Source organism: Xiphophorus hellerii, chromosome 22, assembly GCF_003331165.1.
Source record: "Xiphophorus hellerii strain 12219 chromosome 22, Xiphophorus_hellerii-4.1, whole genome shotgun sequence".
Lineage (NCBI taxonomy): Eukaryota > Metazoa > Chordata > Actinopteri > Cyprinodontiformes > Poeciliidae > Xiphophorus > Xiphophorus hellerii.
This window is the reverse complement of record NC_045693.1, coordinates 20,824,939-20,847,879: the sequence shown is the minus strand read 5'-3', so window position 1 is coordinate 20,847,879 and position 22,941 is coordinate 20,824,939. Positions and strand designations below refer to the sequence as shown.

Sequence of the window (22,941 nt, the reverse complement as noted above, 5' to 3'; positions counted from 1 at the left end):
TACCCTTCATTTTTTTGCTTTCAAAAATCTTATAGTATGCCTGCTCTGTGGATAAAGACAACACAAAAAGAACCAAAGAAACCAACTGGCAAAGATGAAGAAAAACAGACCAAGGCAAAGAAAGGTTATGTAACCTATCAGTAAACAACAAGAAGAGTTATTTTGGATGCCAGACACATGGGTGCCAAGACCTACTGACCTATGGAGTAACGAGCCCAGACTCATTGTAACCCAGTCCAATAATCCTGATACTTGAGGAGCAGCCTTGAAATCTTGCCAGTGTTCTTTTTAAAAGCAACTACTTGGAGCTAGATGATTCATAATGATGATCTGTTTGGCCGTAACCAGATGATTGTTGGTATTTTAGCTCTTTTATTCCCTCAATCAAAGAGAAATGAGACCACTTCTAAGCCAGGTTTTCATAAACATGTATTTTTCTTTTTGGCATAAATGTTGCACTTCCAATTTTCATGTTCCATACCCAAAGTTGATGTTTTTGAACTTGATGATCTTTACCAATTTGTTCTTGCCTTTCAAAATGGTTGACTGCGTTTTCTATAAATAACAGGATGATAGATAAAATCATATTTTGCATTAGGTTTTCTGTTTGTGCTTAGTTTGCATGAAATAGAAGGTAAAAGCAAATTACCATCAAGGTACATTCAGTTACCCATTTGTCAAAAACAAATTTAGTACATCAGCAGTTCCTGTCATAGCTTACCCTGGATTTTGTGTGGGTTTTTTTGTACCTCAGATGTGTTTTCTCATGTCGTAATGAATTTTACTGCTCATTTTCAGTTGTTGGCACGCCAGTGTGGAGTGTTTACTTCTCCAGGTCAGCTGCTGCCCTTCCGTCTGACATTTTGTTTGTGCATGTGCGTTGCCTGCAGTCAGAACTCATGCCCTTTAATTTAACTGGTGATTTGTTAAAATTGACCTGGAAGGTGAGAATGAACAGCCATCTGATTCAGTGTTTACTCTGTCATGGGTTGGCAGCCTGTGATCTGCCTTTCTCCTTTGAGCGCCAGCTGGTAAAAACCAAAATAAAAATAATTGAACTAATTATGTTTTCCACCGCCATCAAAAACAAAATGTCTGAGTTAACATGATGAGACTTTTTTTTTTGACTGTCATACCAGTACTTTAGTACAAATAGGCAAATAGAAGAGTGCAGGTGGAACCAATTAGGAAGAGGCAAGAAGTAACGGTTTTCAAAACAAAACCCCAAAAAATCATGCCATTGAACCAAAATCAAGGGAAATGTATTGGTGAACGGCACGGAATGGTGTGCAGATTTGAAAGTCGTTTTGGTTCGTTTGCATAAATAAGCTAGAAGAACTGATCTGGGTCTTCCTGTAGACAAAGAGGCTGCTTCTGTGTGTAAGTGCCAGTAAAACACTGGGTGAACATGGGAAAACAAGCTGAGACCTTGAACTGGGACCTTTTGTGGTTGTAGGATGCACCAGTGGGAGGTGTAATGGATACACCCAGCTGTGAGGATAGTGAGCCCTGTGTTTGCTAAACATTGCAAATAAAAAAACAACAACAAAAAACTTGGATGTTTTTAATAAGGAAATTTCTTAAACGTGTCTTAACGCTTTCTTGACTTTTAAGACCTTCACCAACTCCAGAAACAAATCTTCCACCCATCTGATTGTTGTTAGTGGACGCTTAACTTTATTTGACTCTTTTATTAGCAGTCACCAAATGTCTCCATATGATTTCCATATGGGGACGGGGTGAGTCTTTTCTCACAACAAGTCAAAGCAGATCATTCCTTGTTATGTGGAAGGGTATTATGCAATCAGAGTCATGTCTGTGTGTCTGCCTAACCTCGCGTACCTTTTCATTTACTTCACTTTATGTCTGAATCTGTTCGGTACTGAGGGCCTCCAACCATCTCTCACATTAGAGACAATTAGTATAAAAATTGTTGTCTTTTTAAAACTTGTGGTAACTTTTAGACTGTTTGTGTGACTGAGATCAGGCTGAAATTGACTTTAGCTGCAACTGCTGGTCTTTTGGAGTATGTCTCTACATCATTGTCATCTAAGGAAAGACATTTTAGCCAATTCTTCTTTGGAAAACAGCTCAAACTCAGTCCAATGAGCAGTTAGAGCGTCTATTAATGTAAAAATTTGGTCTGTCCACAGCTTAGAAAGTTGATTACGGCCTGGATGTTGAACTGGATGATTCAGATACTTTGAATATGCTTTGATCTAAACCATTTTATTGTTACTCTACTGTAGTTCTGCAACTTTCCAAATTGGCCTTTATTAATCTCCAATCATCCTCCCATCAACATTTTTAAACATTTTTTTTTATTGATTTGCTGTTTCTGATGAAGGAAATCTTTCTCACAGCACGACCTTGCCACCGCCGTATTTCACTGTGGGTGACGGTGTGTTCAAGGTGATTTTCTGACACATCGCATTTTTGCACATAGGACAAATGTTCCAGAGCACCGTCTGTATCCGTGTGACATTTTCTTCTGCTAAATCTAAGAATGTCTTTATAGACTATATTTATAATAACATGTTGAACTGGAAGTCTTTTACTGGGACTATAGAAACGAGATGAGTTCCGACCAACAGGGCTTCTCGTGGTAACATTAATCCCTTCCAAGACGACCACAAATCTCCCAGGTCTGAAGCGAGGAGGGAGAGAATGACTCCAGTCCTTCCATTACTTTCCTTTAATGTAGCGGTAAGAAGCAGCCCGGCATTTATCACAATTAATACTCTATTTATAGTTCAAAAAGGAAAAAATAAAAAAGTTTAGAGGTTTTAAAGAAAGCCATTTCTGTTTGCAATAAGTGTAAATGTACCATTCTAGTTCCAGTGAAGAATACTAATGGAGTTCACCTTCTGAAAGTCATGCTTCCTTCAGGACACGTCTTTATTACTCTATTGACCCTCTTGACTTTGTCATTGTGCCACATGGTGGTTTACATTTCTGTTTTTGCATGAAATGTCTTAAAGCATCAATAAATTGTAAGGAGATGTGGTTCATGACAGCCGGGAAGGATTCGGGGATCATATGAATCCCCCCACCCCCCAGTGGGTTGATAAATGTTTCGTTCTGTAAAATTTAGCGGCATTCCTTTTCGCCGAGATGGTTTGCATTCCGAGCCAGCGCAGCGTAACTGCACCTCAAGCGAAAAGTGTCCTCATTTCTTAAGCTCAATTAATGATATCCCAGGGCTCACGGGTGCCTTTGACTTTTCCTCTCAGAACACCATGACTGAAAATTGGCCTCATGAGAGAAAAAAGGAAAAGAATGGTTCCAACTACGTGGCATGAAAAAAGGGGCTTAGGAAGAAAATGATGCAAAGCTCAGAGGAAACGATGAGTTTTGTTTAAACTTTCATCTCAGACGGGGTTAATTACCAGGTCAGAATTTCCTAACCGGCCTAAAGCTGGATACGTAATTCAGTTCATTCCAAAGCATTCATTTCTTATGTTTATAACCAAACATTGCAAATGAGCATGAATGCCAGAGCTGACCTAGACAGTATGACCCTCAGAAGTGTCATCTTTTCCTTTTTCCCGCCCTGTGTTTTGATAAAGCCGTTTTTTTTTTTTGTTTGTTTTTTTAAGTGTGAGTTTTCTATTCTCACACGATTCTTACAACATGCACTATATTTGGTGAATGGATTGTTTATTTTGCCAGTCTGACATCTTTTGTGTGTGTGTGTTTGTGTGTGTGTGCACAGCTCAGGACAATCCAGACAGCCCGAGGCACAGATACAACTTCATCGCCGACGTGGTGGAGAAAATCGCTCCCTCTGTGGTTCACATTGAACTTTTCCGCAAGTATGTACAAGCTGTTCATCTGAATGTGTGTTTCTGTGAGTGTGGGAAAGTGGTGCAGACAAAAATTTCCTTTCATTTCTGCAGATTTTGTTTCCTTCTGTAAAATCTCAAAGGTTTTCTGTCAGTGTTGCCTGCAAAGTGTTTCAATAAGACCTCGTCTGTCAGACACCTTCTTATTCTCACTGGCTTACCATCGTATTGCCTAACTTTTAGTTGTGGATATATCTAGAAACTGACTGATGACCAGAGCTGAAGAAGTTTAGTAGAGCTTCAAAGTGTATGAAAACGTATTTATAATCAAAATAGCAATGTGTGCAAAATCACAATCCTAAATTGTTTCTGGCATGCAATATTTGATACATTTATGTTTGAAACATAAATATAGATCTGGTTGGGTTTATGTTGTTCTTTATCCCCTATCATGATATGTCTGGATCTCAGAAATAAGGGAGAAAGGAAAATTAAGATGAAAACAAGAGACGAGACAAAGCAAATTTTTTGGTAATTACAATTTACAATGTCGTTGCAATTTTCAGAAAATAATATGCTGTCCTAAGATCATGCAGGTATAACCTCCTGCTCGATTGGATTAATTGGTGCCTTTAAGAAACTTAGAAATCTTGCTCTTTTTCATCACAAGACCTCCACAAAGTTCTATCAGGTTGCTCTGGAAATTACCCACTTCTGTATGGATTTGGTTCTGAGGAAAGAAAAGTCAAAATTGACCATTTTTGAAATGAGCGAGGTGAGTAAGACTCCATACATAAACTGTATTTTAAATAATATCTCAAGAATGCTTGAAAAACTATTTAGCTTGTTGCTTCCTGTAGTTCTTAGAGACAGACTGGAATCATCTAGCAGCATTGAAAATCGGAAATCAGACACAAATCTCTTCTCTTCTCTTATTTTACATTCAGAGTACAGCAAAACACTCCTGAACCGACGCATTTTATTTGTTGTTCTGCAAGCGAAGAGTTTTTCTTCCTCCTCTGTCCTCCTCTGTCCCTCTCCAGGATGACTTACTCCAAGCGGGAGGTCGCTGTGGCCAGTGGCTCCGGTTTCGTCGTGTCAGAAGACGGCCAGATTGTGACCAATGCCCACGTCGTGGCCAATAAACACAGAGTGAAAGTGGAGCTAAAGAGCGGCGCCTCCTACGACGCCAAAATCAAAGATGTGGACGAGAAGTCAGACATAGCCCTCATCAAGATTGATGTACCGGTCAGTGCAAGTCTTACACAGAAGGAGGGTGGAGAGAGAGGCATGCTGTTATGACTCGGCCTTAATTGAGGGTTTTTCTTATATACTTTTCGGTTTTGTTTTGGTCAATTTGGGCAGGGATCTCCTCAAGGAGATCTGGTGAAAAATGTGCATCTTCACTAAGGAGATACAGAGGGATTGCTCAGGATTGTTGAAATGATGTTTTGTTAATAGGTGCCGTATATTACCTGTAGTACAGTGTGTCCCTCTTTTGGCGTCCTCTGGTATATAGGGGATGAAGCCTACAGGTTTTCCAAAAAGGAAAAGAAGGGCTACAACCTTAAAATTACTCCAGTCTCAAAAACATCACAGCATCAAACATCAAATTTTATGATCCTTTAAACCATCGCCGTGGTAGCCTAGGCTGGTTATTTACAGTGAAATCCGTGTAGGTTTAAAAAGGTACAGTTTTCAGTGCGAGTTTCACACAGGGAGATCATAGGCGGCGCACCGCTTCCTGACAGCACAATGCAAAAGTGAAGATTATTTAAAGGCAAGCAATAGTATAAATTGCATTTACACAAATTGGAGTTGTTTTGCAACATTCGAGCACCACTCTTGGATTAGCCATTCATTTCAATCTTGTGGAAGCAGCTAATTTGGATTTGTACTAGTTTGAGAGCATATATTTAAGGGAGCTGCACAGAACAAGGTCAAAACATTCCCCTATTTTTTTCAAATACACCTGCCAAAAATGTACTTCAAAATTTAAGATCCCCAGACTTGAGATATATATAAAAACACCGTAAATCTTACCGATCATTCAAGGTGCAAGAGATGTAAAGTGAGAATGCAGGTGCAGCCTGACCAAGTTCAGATGCCATCTGTGCTCAGAGTCAAGCTGCAAGAACAACACAGATACGAACCGGCTCATCTCACGAGAAACGGGTGGAGACTATCGCTTACCACTGACTGAAAGGGTTTCTGTATAAAGAAAAAGACTACACTTTCACCACAGTCCATCTGTTTGTTGCATTTTCTCTCCCTCTGTCCGCATATCCCCCGTCTCCGTCTTTATTTCGCCGTCTGCTGGACAAGAGGAATCCATGTTGGACGTTAGTCATAGTCAGTCCTGTGAAGGAATGTGGGGCAGAAAGCCAAGGCCTATTGACTGTGAGCCGTAGCGAGGGGATGAGTGCATTATGAGGCTCGCTCTCATAGCTGGATGACACGGCTGAAAGGATGTTGAGCGACAGCAACACGATGTGTATTACACAAGGTCTTAAGTGATGCTGAGCAATTTTCACTTTTAAAAAATTTTTTAAACCAACGGTGTGGGCAATGGCTGCTGAAAAACATCGCCGTGGCACGTGCTTTGTGTTTGTTCATTCTTCGATAAAAGCTGATGCATTCGTTGATGACAGGCTGTTCCTGCTTCTGCTTTTCCAGAGCTGTATATGTTAAAAAAAAGACCTTGCTGAGAAGGCATGTTGCTACGAGCTACAACATTGACATCAAAATATAAGCCTGCATTTCTGCTTAATTCTTATGTCCTTTCTGTACTCTGGGATTTCTCCCAGTGAGCTTGATTTCGTCTGTTCAATATCAACCAGAACAATCAGCGAACAGAAGGAAGAGTTGCGAAGGATGACGTCGATTTCCTGTGCCATTTTAGATTTGTAGTCTGCCACTGTTGGAGTTTCAGCAACAGCAATGGAAGAAGTGAACAAAGCCGTTCAGTCCTTGCTAGCCACGCTTCCAAATAACGAGTAATTAAAGTGGGCGCATGAGGAATGCTTGAGATATTTTATTGCTGGCACAGAATGTCGTTCAGCTCATTGAGGATGGTTGTTTTTACAACGCATACAATTTCTGGTAAGCTTCTTAGCGTCGAATTATATGCATCGCCGGCAAACGTTGGGTAAAGTTCACTTCTCCAGAAGGCAAATGTTTCTCAATAGCTGAGGAGCCAGAACCTTCTGTCCAAATCCGTGTAGAGAAGAAACTGGTTTTTACCAGGCTATCAAAAATATATTGACAAAATAAAACATTTGAGAGTCAACATAATACAGCCTTATTAAATGTTCCTCCATGTTCCTCCATGTTCCTGCAGGAACATGGAGTTCCTCCAGGTGGGTTAGACGTTATTGCTTTCTAGAAACCAGCTACGGCTTCTGCTTCAGGTCCAGTCAGCTTCTTCCAGGTGGAAAGAATCGCCAGTGTTGGCGCACACCGTTGCTGGTCGCTCTGAGACTGGAAAGCTTTCAGATGAGTGACAGTTACTTTTCCTCTTTCTTACTTACTTGCTGTATCTTGCTGAGAGATCAAAGAATGTTGTATTAATATGACATTAAGTGAGGAAAAAAGCCTAGAGTGATTTATTGTGGTATATATAAATGTGTTTTGCAGAATCTGACATTTTATATCTAGTAGGCTTACTTATAACCACCATGCCCTTGATGATTTCATCCCCATATGATTTCTTCTGTTTTTAAAGTGTTAGTCATTGTGTGAAGTCTGCGTGGGTTGTAAACATTAAGACAGTTTCACAAGACCTGTGATGTCTGTGAAAAGACCACATGATTTAGACATGAAAAGCATTTCTACTAACGTGGGAAGAAAAACTTGTGTTTGGTATTTAGAGCAAGTGAAAGTTAACGCCTGGAAAAATTAGAGAATGGCTTGATTATAATAAGAGGGAAGGAGGGCCAGCAAAGCTATCATTAGCATTAAAAGGGTAAACGGTCTCACCCAGACCAGACCTGACGTGTTTGTGCAGCCACATCACAGATGGTTCACAACGTGCTTCGACAATCCTGTCCTCTGAAGAAAGAAATTCAATAAGGAGATAAGTTTCTGTGTCCTATTTTAGTAATTTGATGAGCATCAGGTGATGGTGCAATCAAATGTGCATTCCTGATTTATTCCTTCACTTTGAATGTAACATATTTATAAAACTAAGAAACAAAATAAGTATATAAAACTTTATTTATAAAGCACTTTAAAAAAAACAAGCTGTAAAAAGACACAAATACAGGCACCAGAAAGAAAATAAATGTAACAGAGAAGCAATACATTGTCCAGTTAAATGAGCTTTTTTGTCCAAACATTGGAATAAAAACGTTCCCACAGTTTGGGTTCCAAAATGGAGAAATAGAAATCCACCGAATGATGTTAAACAAGGAGCAACAAAGAAGGCCTTTGCTTATATTTGCTAAATATATTAGCTACTTCAGTTTGAAGAAACTGGGCAAAGTTTATCATGATGTACTTGAAGGAATCCAGACGCTGATCTCTGTTAAGGAGTGATGTACAATGGTAAAACTTATCAAATTTGACAAACATCGAGCTGAATTTCTGAATGAGTTGTCTGGCCTAAAACTTGTCTGTATAAAGAAAGAGGAAGTCCAAGCATTCACCCCTGTGGCATCCCACATGTCAAACACAGAAAACCAGTTGTCAGATAAAGCCTTCGACTATAGGAAAGAGATGATCATCCAAAGATCTGTACTTGAACATCTTCTAATAATGGCTAAAAGAGGGATTTGTCATGATTAAAATTGTGTAGAATCTTAGTGACCCTGAGAAATACTTTATTAAAATTGATTAAGTTAAAAAGAAGGTATTGATTGCTTGTTACATGCTTTTAAATCCGGTCCCATGTTGATCAGTCATATACAGATTGATGTTTCAAAGTGGCAGCAGAAGACGTTCACTCTGAAATATCTGGTTTTGAGAATTATACTTCATTTAGTTTTGACCTTTTGGCCACAGTTCTCCATGCTGCTGTTTTTTTTCCACTCTCACTCCCACTCGCCGCTTTTCTGGGCAAAAAACACAGAAACACGAGTACTGGTGTAAAATACAGCCTTTTCTCAATGTTATCGTTCTATTTAAATCAAGAAGAAGAAGGAACTGTAAATCCTTCCTCATGGAATATTCTCCAGTTTGAGTCATGATCATAAATTAGATTTTTTATGACTTCTGATTGGTGGTCAGAGAAATGATGGAGCGTATTTTAAACTGTGAAGATGACTGATTCCCTGAAATTTATGGAAACCAAGAGAAAAACTGGCAGATAAGTGAAAGCAGCTCTCACTAAGAGCAATTTATCTGATTTATGTTTCTTTTTTGGCCTTTTCTGTTAGAACTTTCATAACAATGGACCGCTTTGTCCAAAAACTGCAAAACGAAAACTGAGAAACGGCGTACCGAAGAAGTCAGTTTTCTTTATCTATTGTTCTTCGCTCTTAATTCTAGTTCTCACACTTTGCTTTTGATTTACAAAAAAAAAAAAAGAAGCTATTTGCTGTCAACATCAGATCTTGGCAGGCAGCCAAAGATAATCAATAAAACCATGCATCACTTTACGAGTGAGACGCTTTAAAGGTTCCTCTGACGGGAATCAGTTTTCCTCCCCTTTTTCTCTTTGCATTTCAAAATGAAATCGGAGTTTATTGGTAGCAGATCTTAGTCTGTTCTTGGGGTTGTGGTCTACCCCTCAACTCTGGGGAATGCATTAGTCAGTGTACGGCAGCTGGAAATTCAGAGAAGGAAAGAGGGGAAGTGCTGCTCTCACTTGTTCCTGTGGAGAGGAGTTTTTTGGGGGGCTTGGGGAGGGAAGAGCATGGAAAACAGAAAAAAAGGCAACACTGTGGACGGAAAGTAGATCCATACATCTGAAAGGATCGACCCATTGGTAAGCCAATGGGTCGACTGCAGCTGTGTGTGAGTGCAGAAAAATTAGGACGCCAGTAATAGAAAATCAACTTCAGTGCTCTCTTCATAACGTTTACCTGGAAGCATTAACACTGACGTAAAAACCAGATGACTTTAAAAAAAAAAAAAACTTTTATGTCGACAGTTATTGACTGATTTGGATTTTCAGGAAAGACTTCACGATTTAATAATGGAGCACATTGACTGTTCCTTGGGTTCATATTTTAGCATATGAGCCTACGAGCCTGTTGAAGAATTATTTATTTCAGGGATTTGCATGATGGGTGGTTGTATGCACAGGTTATGAGCAGTCAGTGTGTTACAGGCAGTAGACAAACAAATCAGGAGGATTTAGTGAACCCATTCAGCGATGAATTTCCTCCATCTAACTGATTTTATAGCCGTTTAAACTCTTGTTAGGTATTTTTACACCTCTTGACTTTTGCACAAGGGAGTCTGTTTGTACCGTCGTCATTATCTCAGCAAAGCAACATCCAGGCCGACTCGCGTCTGTGCACGCACAAGGCTGGGAAACACTTTCTGGCACAAATCTACTGAATCCCACAGACTCCCCAAAAATATAGTAAATGAGAGCACTAGGAGAGAATGTGTTTATGTGGAGAAAAGAGCATCTACGACGCTGAACACACTGTTCACCGTGAAGCCTCCATAAAAAACCGCTAGACGCTATCTGCATACCAACCAGTTACTTTTATGTTTTACGGTCGGGAAGGTGAACGTGGAGTTTTTGACTCTCTACTCGGATGCTAAGTGGAACCATGTGAAACCAGGGGGAAAAAAAATGTAGCTTTCTTAGCCATAAACGCGCCACTGTGGATTTGGTGAGAAACAAAGGATGAATATAAGCAAAAGCACATCATGCCCACTATTAAAAACAATGAAGGATACAAGGGGCTTGATTTGATGCGGTGATTTTTAACAGTGCTGCACAATAATGTTGAATTTTTTAATAGAGTTTATGCTTCTCATTTGAACCTTTTTTTCTTATGTGGAATTAAACGGACATTTTCAGAAATCTAATGGAAATATGGAGTTAATGCTCCATCTGTCAAGAAGACATTGTGACAATTTTCTTTTAAACAGACATGATTCCTGCTTCCATCTCTAGGCATTGGTAGCAGTAAATGAGTTAATACCTCAAGATTTTCTGTGAAAATCAGGCAAGAAAAAAAATGGCCTCATGTATTCCTCTGAAATAATCGTCCTGTTTGTGTTTCCCATAGTTACTCTACTAAAGAGTCTCAGACCATTCTCCCTGGGAAATTTGCCTGGTGCTGGTTTGGATGGGCCGTCTCTTGGAATATGCACAGTGTGCCTTTGTGTCTGTGTTTATGTGCAGAGAGGAAGGAGGGGAAAAGTGTCCCTTTGCAGCTATTTTCTTCTAAGTTTATCTGTCTTTTTTTTTATCAGCAACGCCGAGGTAAACGTTTCCGCTTCAGATACCGTTTCATCTATTGGCCTTTGATGGTCAACAAATTCAGTCTTTTTATGTGTTCGTGGCTGCTCCCAGCAAGGAGATGAGTTTTTCAGAGACATTGCAGGACGTCCTTCACTAAAGAGGCATTAAATCTTTGTCCTCCTCTCCAGATTCATCCTTTCCTTTTCAGCTGAAACGGTTCTCATGCTCACAGATGCCATTAGTCGGATAAATATCCAAGAGAAATGAAGACACACATAAACGCGGACACACGCACACATTTTTGCTGCTTGGTCTTTGTACACTTTGTCTTGGCCTACTTTCTGGCTTTTCCAGAACTGATTTCCAGGCATGTTGGATGGAGCGCAGCGCTGCCCAAAACGCTCTCAGCTTACTGGTCGATGACGTCACTTTTAGACGCTCCACAGCCATTTAAAACTAAACGGGCTATGAGTTACTTTTGCTTTTCAACTATATGAACAAACCCTTGGTACTTCCTTAGACGTAAAGCGTACAACAGTAAACTGCCCATTATGTCTTTACATTTTCCTTCAAAGCAGTCAGACATTCTTGTAATCTTTTGAAGTGGTCTTAGCTGGTCATTCTTTAGGTTGTTTGAACATTTTTCCATGCTTCTCTTCCCCTGTTGGGTGCTTTTCCACTCATTTTCAGCCTAGTTCTTGTACCTGTTTACCTGATTTTTTATAGCAACTAAGGAAAATGGGTGGGTACAAATATGGCTTAGAGGATTAAAAAAACTATCAGTGGCAAATAAATAAAATCTTTTAAGGATTCCTTTCAGGGAAAAAACCCCACTTAGACTAAATGCAGAACTGGAAAGAGGTATCATCCTTCTTTTGTGTGGCACGTTTTCAGCTAAGAGCTCATTTTGAACCACCTGGTTGGTCTTAAAGCAACATTTTCTGTCAGATAAACTGTGTTTTCTTTGATATGTCTCATAAATTCAGCTAAGGAAATATGAATACATTGTGACAGGTTGACAGGGGGCAACACTGGTTCCGGGCATTTTATAACCTTGTTACCAGTTTGCATCCATTAACAAACTAAACTTAGCACAGAAAGGAAGAAAATGTGTATTTAGTTCATTATTTCTTTGTAGCAGCGCTTCTGGCCATAGAGCCAGGTTCCACTGGAAAACTTGTTTATTTGTCTTTAACTTATGCTACATTTCAAAAGGAAAGACAGATGTGAGTTTTACATTACAATTTATTCAGCTAGGTACCAGTAGTGCGTAGGAGAACTGGACATGGCCACAACTGCCTGGCAAAGCCTCCTCATGCTGGTCACACACTACTGTGGGATGACAAACTTTACTGGGTCTCACCGTTACTCAGTGGGGTTGAGGTTGAGACTAGGCAGACTATTCTATCCTCTACATACTACCCAATACTAGACATAGTAACTGATAAACCCTGCTCTGTGGTGATGGGTGTGATCATGTTAGAGGTTAATTCTGGCTCCAAACGTGTCAATGAGGAATTGCCCTCTTGATTTCTCTCCAGATTGAGATTGGTCCCTCTGATGACAAGCCATGTCTTTTTCCAGTGAGGGACGTGCTGACCCCAGGCCAACATGCTGCCTCCACTAACAGCTGTTTGGCACTAGCAGGGAGGATTTGTCAAACTTTTCATGAGTGCAACCCACATGCATAACTCTTCTATTCAACGGTGAAACCTCTATGAGTAATTATATTGGTAGTTTAGTGTTTTTGATCAGTTATGGAGGAGAAAATTCCTCTAATCTCACATATAATTCACTTATTCTCATTTGGGCCTGTCAACCTCTATGAAAGATGACAGGTCAGAGCCCTGTATCAAACCAAAATAGCTACAAGCAATTTTGGACAGTAGATATTACTTAATTAGAGTCACATTGCTTCATTTCCTTAGGACAGACTGGATAAATAAATAAAAAGATTCGTGGATTCAGGAGGTCAAAGCAGGTACAAAACGTCCCCAATCCACGGTTGATACAAAACTGCTTTTCATTCCCCATTCTTTAGGATACTTCATAGGATTTAAACTGTGAGAAAACTGCAATAAAAGTACTAAATTGCGGAGAGGCAAAGGAGAGGAGCCCAACAACATGCTTAAACGTATAATTGAAAACTTTTTCCTGATTTTCTACAATGTCTGTTGTGTAGGCATGTGAGTGGTTCTCTAGAATTCATCAACCATAATGATGCTTTTAGAAAAGATCAATCGATCTTTTCTAAAAGCATGTGAGACTGAAATTTAAAGACTGTTTATGAGTAAACCTTCTAATGGCCATGTAGCAACCTTTAATTGGCGAAAAATTTGTTGAAGATGAACAAGAACAAAAGTCCCAAAGCTTCACGTCAGACGGTTGATGTTTGTCCCTCTGAGCATTGACCATACACTGTTTATTTTCTTTCCTGAAATCAAAGTCTCCTCAAGTCCTTTTCTCAAGCATCGCTTGTGCCCAAGCTTAAGCAAACACAACCACAGAGTTGTCATAAAACTGAAATCAAAAGCTCCTAAAGTCCTTTTTTTAAAAAAAACTCACTTGTTCCCAAACTCAAGCAAATGTAACCACAAAGCTGTCATAAAACCAAACAACAATGTTCAACGGTGTTAAACGGTTTTGAGGTTCTGCTAAATGACATCAGCTCCCCCTTTTCCCCCCTGAGCACGAAGAGCCGCATGTTGCTTTTTAATTTACCTATTCGGTCCGTTTTCTCCTGACTTCATATCCTGTTTGGGTCCCACAGCTGAAAGCGTTACAACCTGAGGTCACCAGCTCTCACAGACTAAGCAGTTTCAGAAACATGTAAATAAAGCACGTAAGAAAGAAGTGAACCACATTCGCTGTCTCCCTCAGGAAAACAAACACTTCAGCCGTCATCTCCTCTTGTTATTGTGATCTGTGCAGCTCGAGATCTCTGTGGCGTCTGGCCAGAAACGAGACACCCTTGACTCCCCTTTGGGCTTTGGCTGCAAAGGTACAGCCACGCAAGAAACCCGGACATGTGTTTGCTCTTAGAAGAACTGAGAACCTCCTCAACAACATATGGAAACCATAGCGGTTTCCTCACTGGTGTCGGCAAGGATATGGTTTCACCCACTGCAAAGCCAGCAACTTCTCTGTGTAGCGAAAAAAAAAAAAAAAACCTTTAGGGTTGACTTAGTTGATGCCTTAGTTCTTCTTCGTGTAAGGAATACGCTTTGTCTAGTAACTGTACTAAACTTGCACAAACAAGCATGCATTCAGACAAATGTGAGCCATAAAGACCTCACAAGACAAATGTACACATTTTCTCTTAATCTCTCCTTTGGCGCCATTCTGCCCGATCTTCTGATCGTTAACTAGATGTGTGTTGCACAAGCATGCTGGATCCTGTCCCATTTTATGCTAAATAGCTCAGCCCTGAGGGCATAAGATCAGAACTCAGCAGATGAAACCCTGCTCCTTACTTCACTTGTGATTTTTCCTTTAAGGTAGATCTCATAAAAATATGGTCTTTGCCTTTAAGTCTGTAAAAACCCCCCAAAACAAACAAAGAAAACATTTTTGGTAAGTAGAGTTGAACTTATAAACAGTTTGGATTATGTACTGACACAACTAGAACTTCTGTGTGTTTTACAGTTTTCCGACTGTATACCTCAGCAGTGCCAGTTTGAGCAGTGTTGTATAGTAACGAAGTAGAAATACTTCACTACTTTACTTAAGTATATTTTGGAGTACTTCATACTTTCCTCGAGTATGAAAATTTTTGATGACTTTCACTTTTACTTCACTATATTTCCGAACTTAATTGCGTACTTTTACTCCGATACATTTTCAATGTGTGGTTTAGTTACTCGTTACAAAAAAGCGAGAGAGAGAAACAAAGTGTTTTGACCCCACCTACTGATTAGCAAGTAGCAAGTAGGCTACCGAACAAAGTCCGTAGCCTGCTTGCCTGGGCTTGTTCATCACCTCCAATAGGATACACCTGTTTCGCTTCTCCCATTGTTGGGGGAATTAGAAATCAGACCACCTTACAGCGGGTGGAAGGGAGGGACGAACAGAGAAGAGTGCTGCCCTCACTGACGCGGCTCAGGGATTACGTGACACGCAGCGCCGTGCCCTATAATGCACTGTAAGCTATGTAATGTGTTTGAGGCAGTTGACCAAAATCCCGGACAATTTTTAAATTCCCCCCGGACATCTTTTTAGGTCTGAACAGTAGGACATGTCCGGGAAAAAGAGGACGTCTGGTCACCCTAGTTCAATGGGGGACAGAAGCCATAGCGATAGCAATTTAGACTAAATTTAACGAATATAGGAAAGGCATGCAAGTTCAAAACCACAAACCATTAACATGTGCTACTCTTTAAAACTGGAACAATTTATTAGCAGGTTTCATTGTGCCTGCACTTGGTTGGGTACATTATTTTAAGTTTATTTGACAAGTTTACCAAAATATAAGAAATGTCATTCAAACTTGCCTTGTTTTACTTTTTACTTGTACTTTTCATTACATTACTTGAGTACATCCATTTTTACAGTAATTTCCATACTTAAGTACAAGAAGTTTCAGATACTTTAAGACTTTTACTCAAGTAACATTTCAGTCAGTGACTTCGACTTTTACCAAAGTCGTATTTTGGAGAGGTACTTGTACTTTTACTTGACTCTGAGATTTCAGTACTTTATACAACACTGAGTTTGAGTCATTGCTTTTATCACATGACTCAAACTGGTTGGCCTAGGTGAACTTTTCCTTTCTGTAAATGATGGATACACAGCCGTGCGAAAAGGTATTTGTCTTCTACTTTTTTCAGGTCATGATTTTGTTCCACTGTGTTTCAGTTCATGAAATTATGAACTGAAACACAATTCATATTATTTGTTACTGAGGGAAAAGGGAAGCTTGTGGATGACTAAAAAAAAGCAAGTTGCTGAGATGCAACTTCGTAAAGGGTATTTCCCCAATTATTAATAGAGATGTCTGCATGTATAATGTTAACGCACTGTGGATTGGAGAAAATACATTCTGACTTGCCTTGTTGGTCCAGTCGATGATACTGTAGGATCATTTGACACTTTATGAACATGTTAAACCATATCATTTAAAACTTTATATGAGATGAAGGCCCATAATGAGTGGCTCTTCTCACCAGAGCTGCTTTTTATGTAACCTAAATGTTTTCAAAGGGAAAATTTCTAATGTCTATTTGCCGAAAAATCCTAAGGAGCCATTTTGTCGAAAACCATACAACATGAATCAAACGAAACTGTGAAAGTCTCATTTTTCTCACCTCCTCGCCCTACCGTCGTACGTTCTCTCTACCTAGCCCCAATTCTGTTCCTTTAAATGTGGCCAGAGTGAAGCACCAGTGCGTCGTACCCTCCGTCTGAAATAGCAGGGTGAGTCACTTGGGTAGCCAGGACGGAAGACCTCGCATGCCCAGATGAGTTTCCACAAGCCATTCCAGATCGTTGACTTGTAAGAATTGCTAAGTGATACGTAAGCTAAGGTGTCTTTTGCAACACCGAGGGGTCTGCAGGTCTGGTTTGTTTTGCAGTCTCACATGGACTCGGTCTGCTCGTCAGCCAGCTTCTGCAGTTTACACTCCTATATGTACTCGATTTTTCAGAATGTAGTGTGACTTTGCGTGGGCGATTCTGTAACCCTGCGAGCCGCAAACAGTTTGCATTTATTTAATGCTTCACATCCTACTGAGAAGGACCAAAGTCAAGACAGCAGCAGTCACTATTACACAACCAGAATCATGTTATGAAAGTCACGAAAGCTGGGTGTTGATTGTCTTGGCAGAGACTTGAAGACAGTTTTTCTTTATTAGAGGTGTAAGTTTTATGAATTACATAAAATAAGTTGGTAAAAGTTAATAAAAATGATACATGTTTATCTGATTTGGCTTATCACAAACATAGAACTCAGATATGCAACAACAACATGGTTTTCTTGTTTTCAAGAAATCTGCTGTTTCCTTGAAAACAGCAGATTTTGGCAAATAATCAGCCTTAGTGCAGTTTAATGACTTCACCCAAACAGCTAGCCTCATCATTATTGCTGTCATTGCAATTATTTATTTAACGAGACGTTTTTGCAATAATGTAATTACAGTGATAGTGCAATAATGATCAATTTGTAGTGTATGGTGCCATCCATACTATTTTTCTTAACATTTAGTATCCCATTTCATAGGAAGCCCAGTAGTGACCATGGTGATAATATTTTTTAAGGTTGAGAACCACTTTGGACATTTCGAAGTCAATCTTGTGTAATTTGCATATTCTGAGGCAGATTTGTGTTATTTCTCTGCTTTGCATTGTGGGAGGATTGAGTTCCAGGTAGCATAGATGAGATGACAGCAGTGTAGACGTCTTGAATTTCTGTTGTGTTTTATTGGTTCATTTGCATGCTTTTGCGATCTGTGGCTCAAAATTAAAATGAAAGTAAGAATAAAATAATTATTTCGTGAGATCTGATTTTGAAGTTGTAAGAATTTAAATCTCAGGATCAAGCTGTCTCTGCGGATTTAATATAAGTTCCTCGTTCTTGCGTCTTTAGGGAAAACCTCCAGTGTCCTAAATCTACTGGCCTGTAAACTCAGAGGTTAACGTTGTATTTATTTGATGTCATTTGGAAACATCAGTCAGACTCCATTTTCAAGCCAACAAGCATGCTTCTAATTGTGATCGTTTATACTGTAGTTCCAGTTGTTTGGCATGAATGTCGTTTCCCCCTGTGGTGCCGAGGAAGTAATTGTTTTGTGTGGGAGCAGAGCCCTGCAGCAGAGCGTGGGGTTGTGTTTAGACGACTTGTGGTTTAGCTGTAATTATTCAAGCTGTCCACTCATAAAACACACGATCATGGGAAGTCTGAGGCACACCAGAGGGACTGTAGTGGATGCATCGAGGAGCTTCAGATTTCCTTTCAGATCGCTGCGTCTTACAAAAGTTTTGAAATTATGCTTTTGTTTGTTTGACTGGTGTATGGCGATACATCAGTCATTAAAACACAATAAAGTAACTTCTTTCATGTATGTTCAAAGTGTTTTTTTCCCCTTCAGATAGAGACTTGACAAGAGAGGATGTTGAATCATGTGCTGTCAGCATTGGTCCCAAAAAGCAAATGTTGTTGAACAGATGTAAATGACTATGAGTGCCATTAAGCTTTGGAAGAACTTAACTGAGCAGCTATTTACAGCTATTAAACTGAAATTGAAGGTGGGTTAGCTGACTCCATCATACAAATGGATAATGACTCAGAGAATACTTCCTGTCTTTGTCAACAAAAATTCTCTTATATCCAGGGCTCATAATAATACCTTTGACTAAAACAGTCTTGCAAAGACAGATGGTATTTTAGGATTGTGAAATCTCGTCTTACAACATCCAATTACCCTCCTGTCAAATGTACATCATCATCATCATCATCCAAAAGAAAAAAAAAAAGATCCCAGAAATAACTGTGATGCTATCCCTCCATCTTTTCCACTTGCAGACCAAACTTCCTGTTCTGTTATTGGGCCGTTCATCTGACCTGAGGCCAGGGGAGTTTGTAGTAGCCATCGGCAGCCCGTTCTCTCTGCAGAACACGGTCACAACGGGGATCGTCAGCACCACTCAGCGGGGCGGCAGAGAGCTTGGTCTCCGTAACTCTGACATGGACTACATTCAGACGGACGCCATTATCAATGTAAATATGAAAAGACGTAGTATCCTTTTTATGTTTTCCTCATATACACAGAAAATAAGAAAGTTGTCACTTTTTGTTTCAGTACGGTAACTCTGGAGGGCCTCTGGTAAATCTGGTAAGCCACTTTTTTTCTTCTTTTTTTTTACATTAACAGGACAAAACCACGAGATGAGATGCTAGAACCTTTTTTTTTTATCTTAGGATGGCGAAGTGATTGGGATCAATACGCTGAAAGTGACGGCCGGCATTTCCTTCGCCATTCCTTCGGACAAGATTCGACAGTTTTTGGCGGAGTCATATGACAGGCAGTCCAGAGGTGACACAATTCATCACATTTTCGTTGATGCTCTTCAGTCGACAAGATGACGCTCTGATAATAAAAGAGCGCCAGTGCATTAGAGCGCCCGTTAATTTCTTTCCCTCTGCCACAAATACAGTGAAGACAGAAATCCTGGTGTTCATGAAATGCATTAAAAACTTGTTACAGACACACTTTTGTGCTGGCTTTGATGTGCTCCTGCAGCTATCAAAGAGGAGCAAGTTGGGGGTAATTTACTTCGGCAGAACATCAGTCAAATTCAACAACAATCAGCCCAGGGGAAATTGAAAAGTTCAGCGAAACAAATTGGAAACCAGCTGCAGGTGCTTCCTGCAGAACTAAAAGATGAAGAGTTTCTGTACATCCTTCATCTTACATGTTGTTAGAGTTCTGTGTGTGGCCTATTTTACAGCTTCTGAAGAAACAAGACAATCAAAATACATTTCAACCCTTTTTAAAGGTGGATTATGTGCTTGTGTGAGACTGTTTAGATTTTTATTTTATTTTTTTAAAGAACGTTGTTGCGCAGTTATTTTACAGATCATCTGTGACGGCCATGGTGGTTTGTCGCAAGTACCTGGCAGTTAACACATATGGGTTGCGCATATTTACAGTATTGATTTTTGTCGCAAATCTGTGTTTTTCTACATATTTCTGTTTGTCTTTACAGACATTAACGTTCCTGTCACTCGTCCTCTGTGTTGTTCATTTTCAGGGAGAACAGATGCCAAAAAGAAATATATCGGAGTGAGGATGATGACTCTTACGCCGTCGTAAGTCTTCTTAGTTGCTTTCCACATTACTGTGCTTAGTATTTAGATAAAACATTTATATGAGAGAATTGGAGCAATTTGTGAACCCTGTTAAAGTGGTGTAGTGGTGATCGGGTAAAGTTTTCCTCCCACTTCTCTGCCCTCAGGTTAGCCAAGGACCTTAAAACTCGACATCGTGACTTCCCTGACATCACCTCAGGAGCCTATGTGATGGAGGTTATTGCAAAAACACCAGCTGCAATGTAAGAAACACCCTGGGCTTTTATGAATGTGAATGAATTCAGCCAAACAGAAGTCCACCCTGCCTTGTTGCACAGTTTCTTTGACCTTTTTAAACAATACATGTTCAACTAATTCCAGTGATTTAACTCATCTCTCTCAGGCCCTTTGCTGCCAGTGCAACAAGGCAGTATGCAATTTCCCCTAATTTTCTCACTTTTGTTAAACAGATAGCACTCCCACCTAACCTGGGATGTAAACTCATTGTTTACTCCAACATGCCTGAAGTGCTTGCCACTCCAATGCGCTCCACCCTATGCCCCCCACTTCCACAATCGCAGCCCACTCGGATCAGTCTGTACTGCAGCTCCAGCGGAGTGGGTCACAGGAGACGCTGAGGTCAGCTGTTTCCTTTCGAGCTTCATGCTGGGAGGTTACTGGCTGCGCTGCGGTTTCTCCGCGCCTGCTCGTCAACCCACGGTGGAGCAGGCCCTCTCCTTGAAGGCCTCGTCAGTGTTTACTCGCCGCTTAAATCATGCAGATTGCTGCAGGACAACGGCTCTGCGGTTCTTTTTCTGGGGTTTCTTTTCTAGGCTGCAGCTCCACTTTTGATCTCAATCTGTGTTGTGCTGGCTTGCGGCCCCTGGAAATCTTGACTGTGATGTGGAAAGCTTTCCGTTCTCTGAGAGCAGCTGAAAGTAATGAGGGCAGTGATTGTTTTATATCACTGGGTTTTGTCGCCAATGAAAAGTGCAATGGGAGAGTATATGTTGCTGTGGGTTAGCAGCTGATTTCGGCTACAAGCTTTTGATACCCCTGCCACTCCTGCACTAGTTGTCTTTGAATGGGGGATTTAGCTTTAGGGGGCTGGATTCAGGCAAGTCCCAAAGGGAGGAGGCCTAAAGACAGGCCCACCACTGGCCAAGAGATTACATCTGCTATTTGGACTGGGAACGCCTTGGTATCCCCAGTCCCAGAAGGACTGGAGGATTTAACAGGTTGATAGTCTGAAACTGATTGTCAGATACACAGCAGTTTGGTTCTGTGAATACCTTCGAGATCTGTTGGTGAACAAACGGATGTGGAAAAGTTTAAAGGTTATGAGTTTAAAACAACATTCCAAGCTTTGTAGTTCTCACAAGCCACTGTTTGACACGTCATACATAAATGTAAAGAGAATGGAACAACTCCAAACCTAACAAGACATGACCGACCACCTAACCTGGCAGAGTGAACAAAAAGAGCATGTGAGGTCAGCAGCCAAGAGGCCCATGGTAACACTAGACGAACGGTAAAGAGCCACAGATGGGAGAATCTGTCGACAGGTCAGTTGTTAGCCACAAAAAAAAGCCATAGTTGTCTCAAGTTCCTTTTTTAAGTTATTCACAAGTGACATTTAAGGATGTCAGATGAGACCAAAATCAAAAAAAATTCCCTACATATATAAACATTTTGACCCAATTCTGCATATAACCCCGTGACAGTGGTATAATGTTATGAAAGGGAAAAGGGACAGGAAAGATAGGTCAGAGTTCAGAGGAAGCTTAATGCAAGAGGCCTTTGTAAGACACCCTGTTAAATACTCAAAAAAAAACTTTTTGGTGTAAATACTGCAAAAGGTTCTTCTGCTAAATATTGCTTCAGGGAATCTGAGATCAAAACTCTGTCACACTTTTGGATTTTTATGAGCAAAAGAACTTCTGTTGGTGTGGCCTCAATTTTTATTGGTTTGACAAAGAAAGTACCTTAATTACCTGCAATAAAACTCTCTTGAAGTACTTTAGAGTGACTCAGCCAACCTGGGGCAGTGTTGAAAATAACTTTAAACTTAAACTGACTGAAAGCTTTTTCTGTCTTGTCTGGTTTGTGCCCTGTAATGACGCACAACTATCAGAAAATGACCGTAGAGACAACAAGAAATTCAGGTGAGATGCAGCAGGAATACTTTTTTAACCATTTGTCTGCCTCGGTCTTGCCCAACAAAATATCACATCCCCCAACACAGACAATCAGTTCTGTAAATCAAAAAGTATTTTCTGTTCTAGCTAACATGCGGTTGCAGCATTCGAAGCTCTCAATAAGTCTAAGTCTCCTCATCTTTTCCTTCAGTGGCGGGCTCAAGGAGCACGATGTCATTATCTCCATCAATGGCCAGAGGATTTCGACAGCGACTGATGTCAGCTCCGCCATCAAGAGTAATGACACCCTGAAAATAGTTGTACGCCGCGGCAACGAGGACGCCATTCTCACTGTTGTTCCAGTGGAGATTGACCCTTGACCCTTCATAAGAAGCTGGAGTTAGGTTTAACTTATCATCCAGAGGACCTTATACAGCGGGGACCTTCAGCTGACCCGCCCATCTGTGACTAAAGGCCCAGCGGCGCCACACATCCATCCAGGGAAACTCCTGGCTGTGCCTTGAAAGGAACGACTGTACACTCTAAAAGCGATGCTGTACTTTTGTTTTTCTGCTTGTGTCTTCACTTTTAGCCCTTAATAATGCTATTATCAATGCTACTACTGTTAGATCAGAAACATAAAACCTTGGTTATTATCTTATTATTTGTCTTTTTAACGTGGACTGTAGCTCAGTGAGACCTGCTGCTTTTTTTAAGCAATGTCGAAACTCGCTGAGCAAATCTGATTTGTACAATTGTTTTGTTTTTTTAAGACTCATTTGTCAATGTACTGTACAATGTTGTTTTTAAATATGTGATGTATACAGAAATGAAAATAAAGGGTTTACCAACATTTGTTTTGACATTTGG

The 22,941-nt window shown here is 40.3% G+C and overlaps 1 protein-coding gene and 1 long non-coding RNA gene across 2 annotated transcripts in view; both read left to right on the top strand.

Moving 5' to 3' along the window:
* LOC116712697 (serine protease HTRA1A-like) overlaps window positions 1-22,941 on the top strand; it is a 28,263-nt gene extending 5,322 nt beyond the window's left edge. Inside the window, exons 2-9 of the mRNA XM_032552518.1 lie at window positions 3,716-3,815; window positions 4,829-5,033; window positions 18,668-18,862; window positions 18,945-18,977; window positions 19,064-19,178; window positions 19,897-19,954; window positions 20,101-20,196; window positions 22,283-22,941. Of these exons, the coding sequence (XP_032408409.1) occupies window positions 3,716-3,815; window positions 4,829-5,033; window positions 18,668-18,862; window positions 18,945-18,977; window positions 19,064-19,178; window positions 19,897-19,954; window positions 20,101-20,196; window positions 22,283-22,451 (971 nt within the window). The 3' untranslated portion in view covers window positions 22,452-22,941. The remainder of the gene's footprint in view (window positions 1-3,715; window positions 3,816-4,828; window positions 5,034-18,667; window positions 18,863-18,944; window positions 18,978-19,063; window positions 19,179-19,896; window positions 19,955-20,100; window positions 20,197-22,282) is intronic.
* Window positions 13,403-18,595, top strand: LOC116712698 (uncharacterized). The gene is made up of 2 exons (XR_004337631.1): window positions 13,403-14,836; window positions 15,861-18,595. It is a non-coding gene; the product is annotated as an uncharacterized LOC116712698 (long non-coding RNA).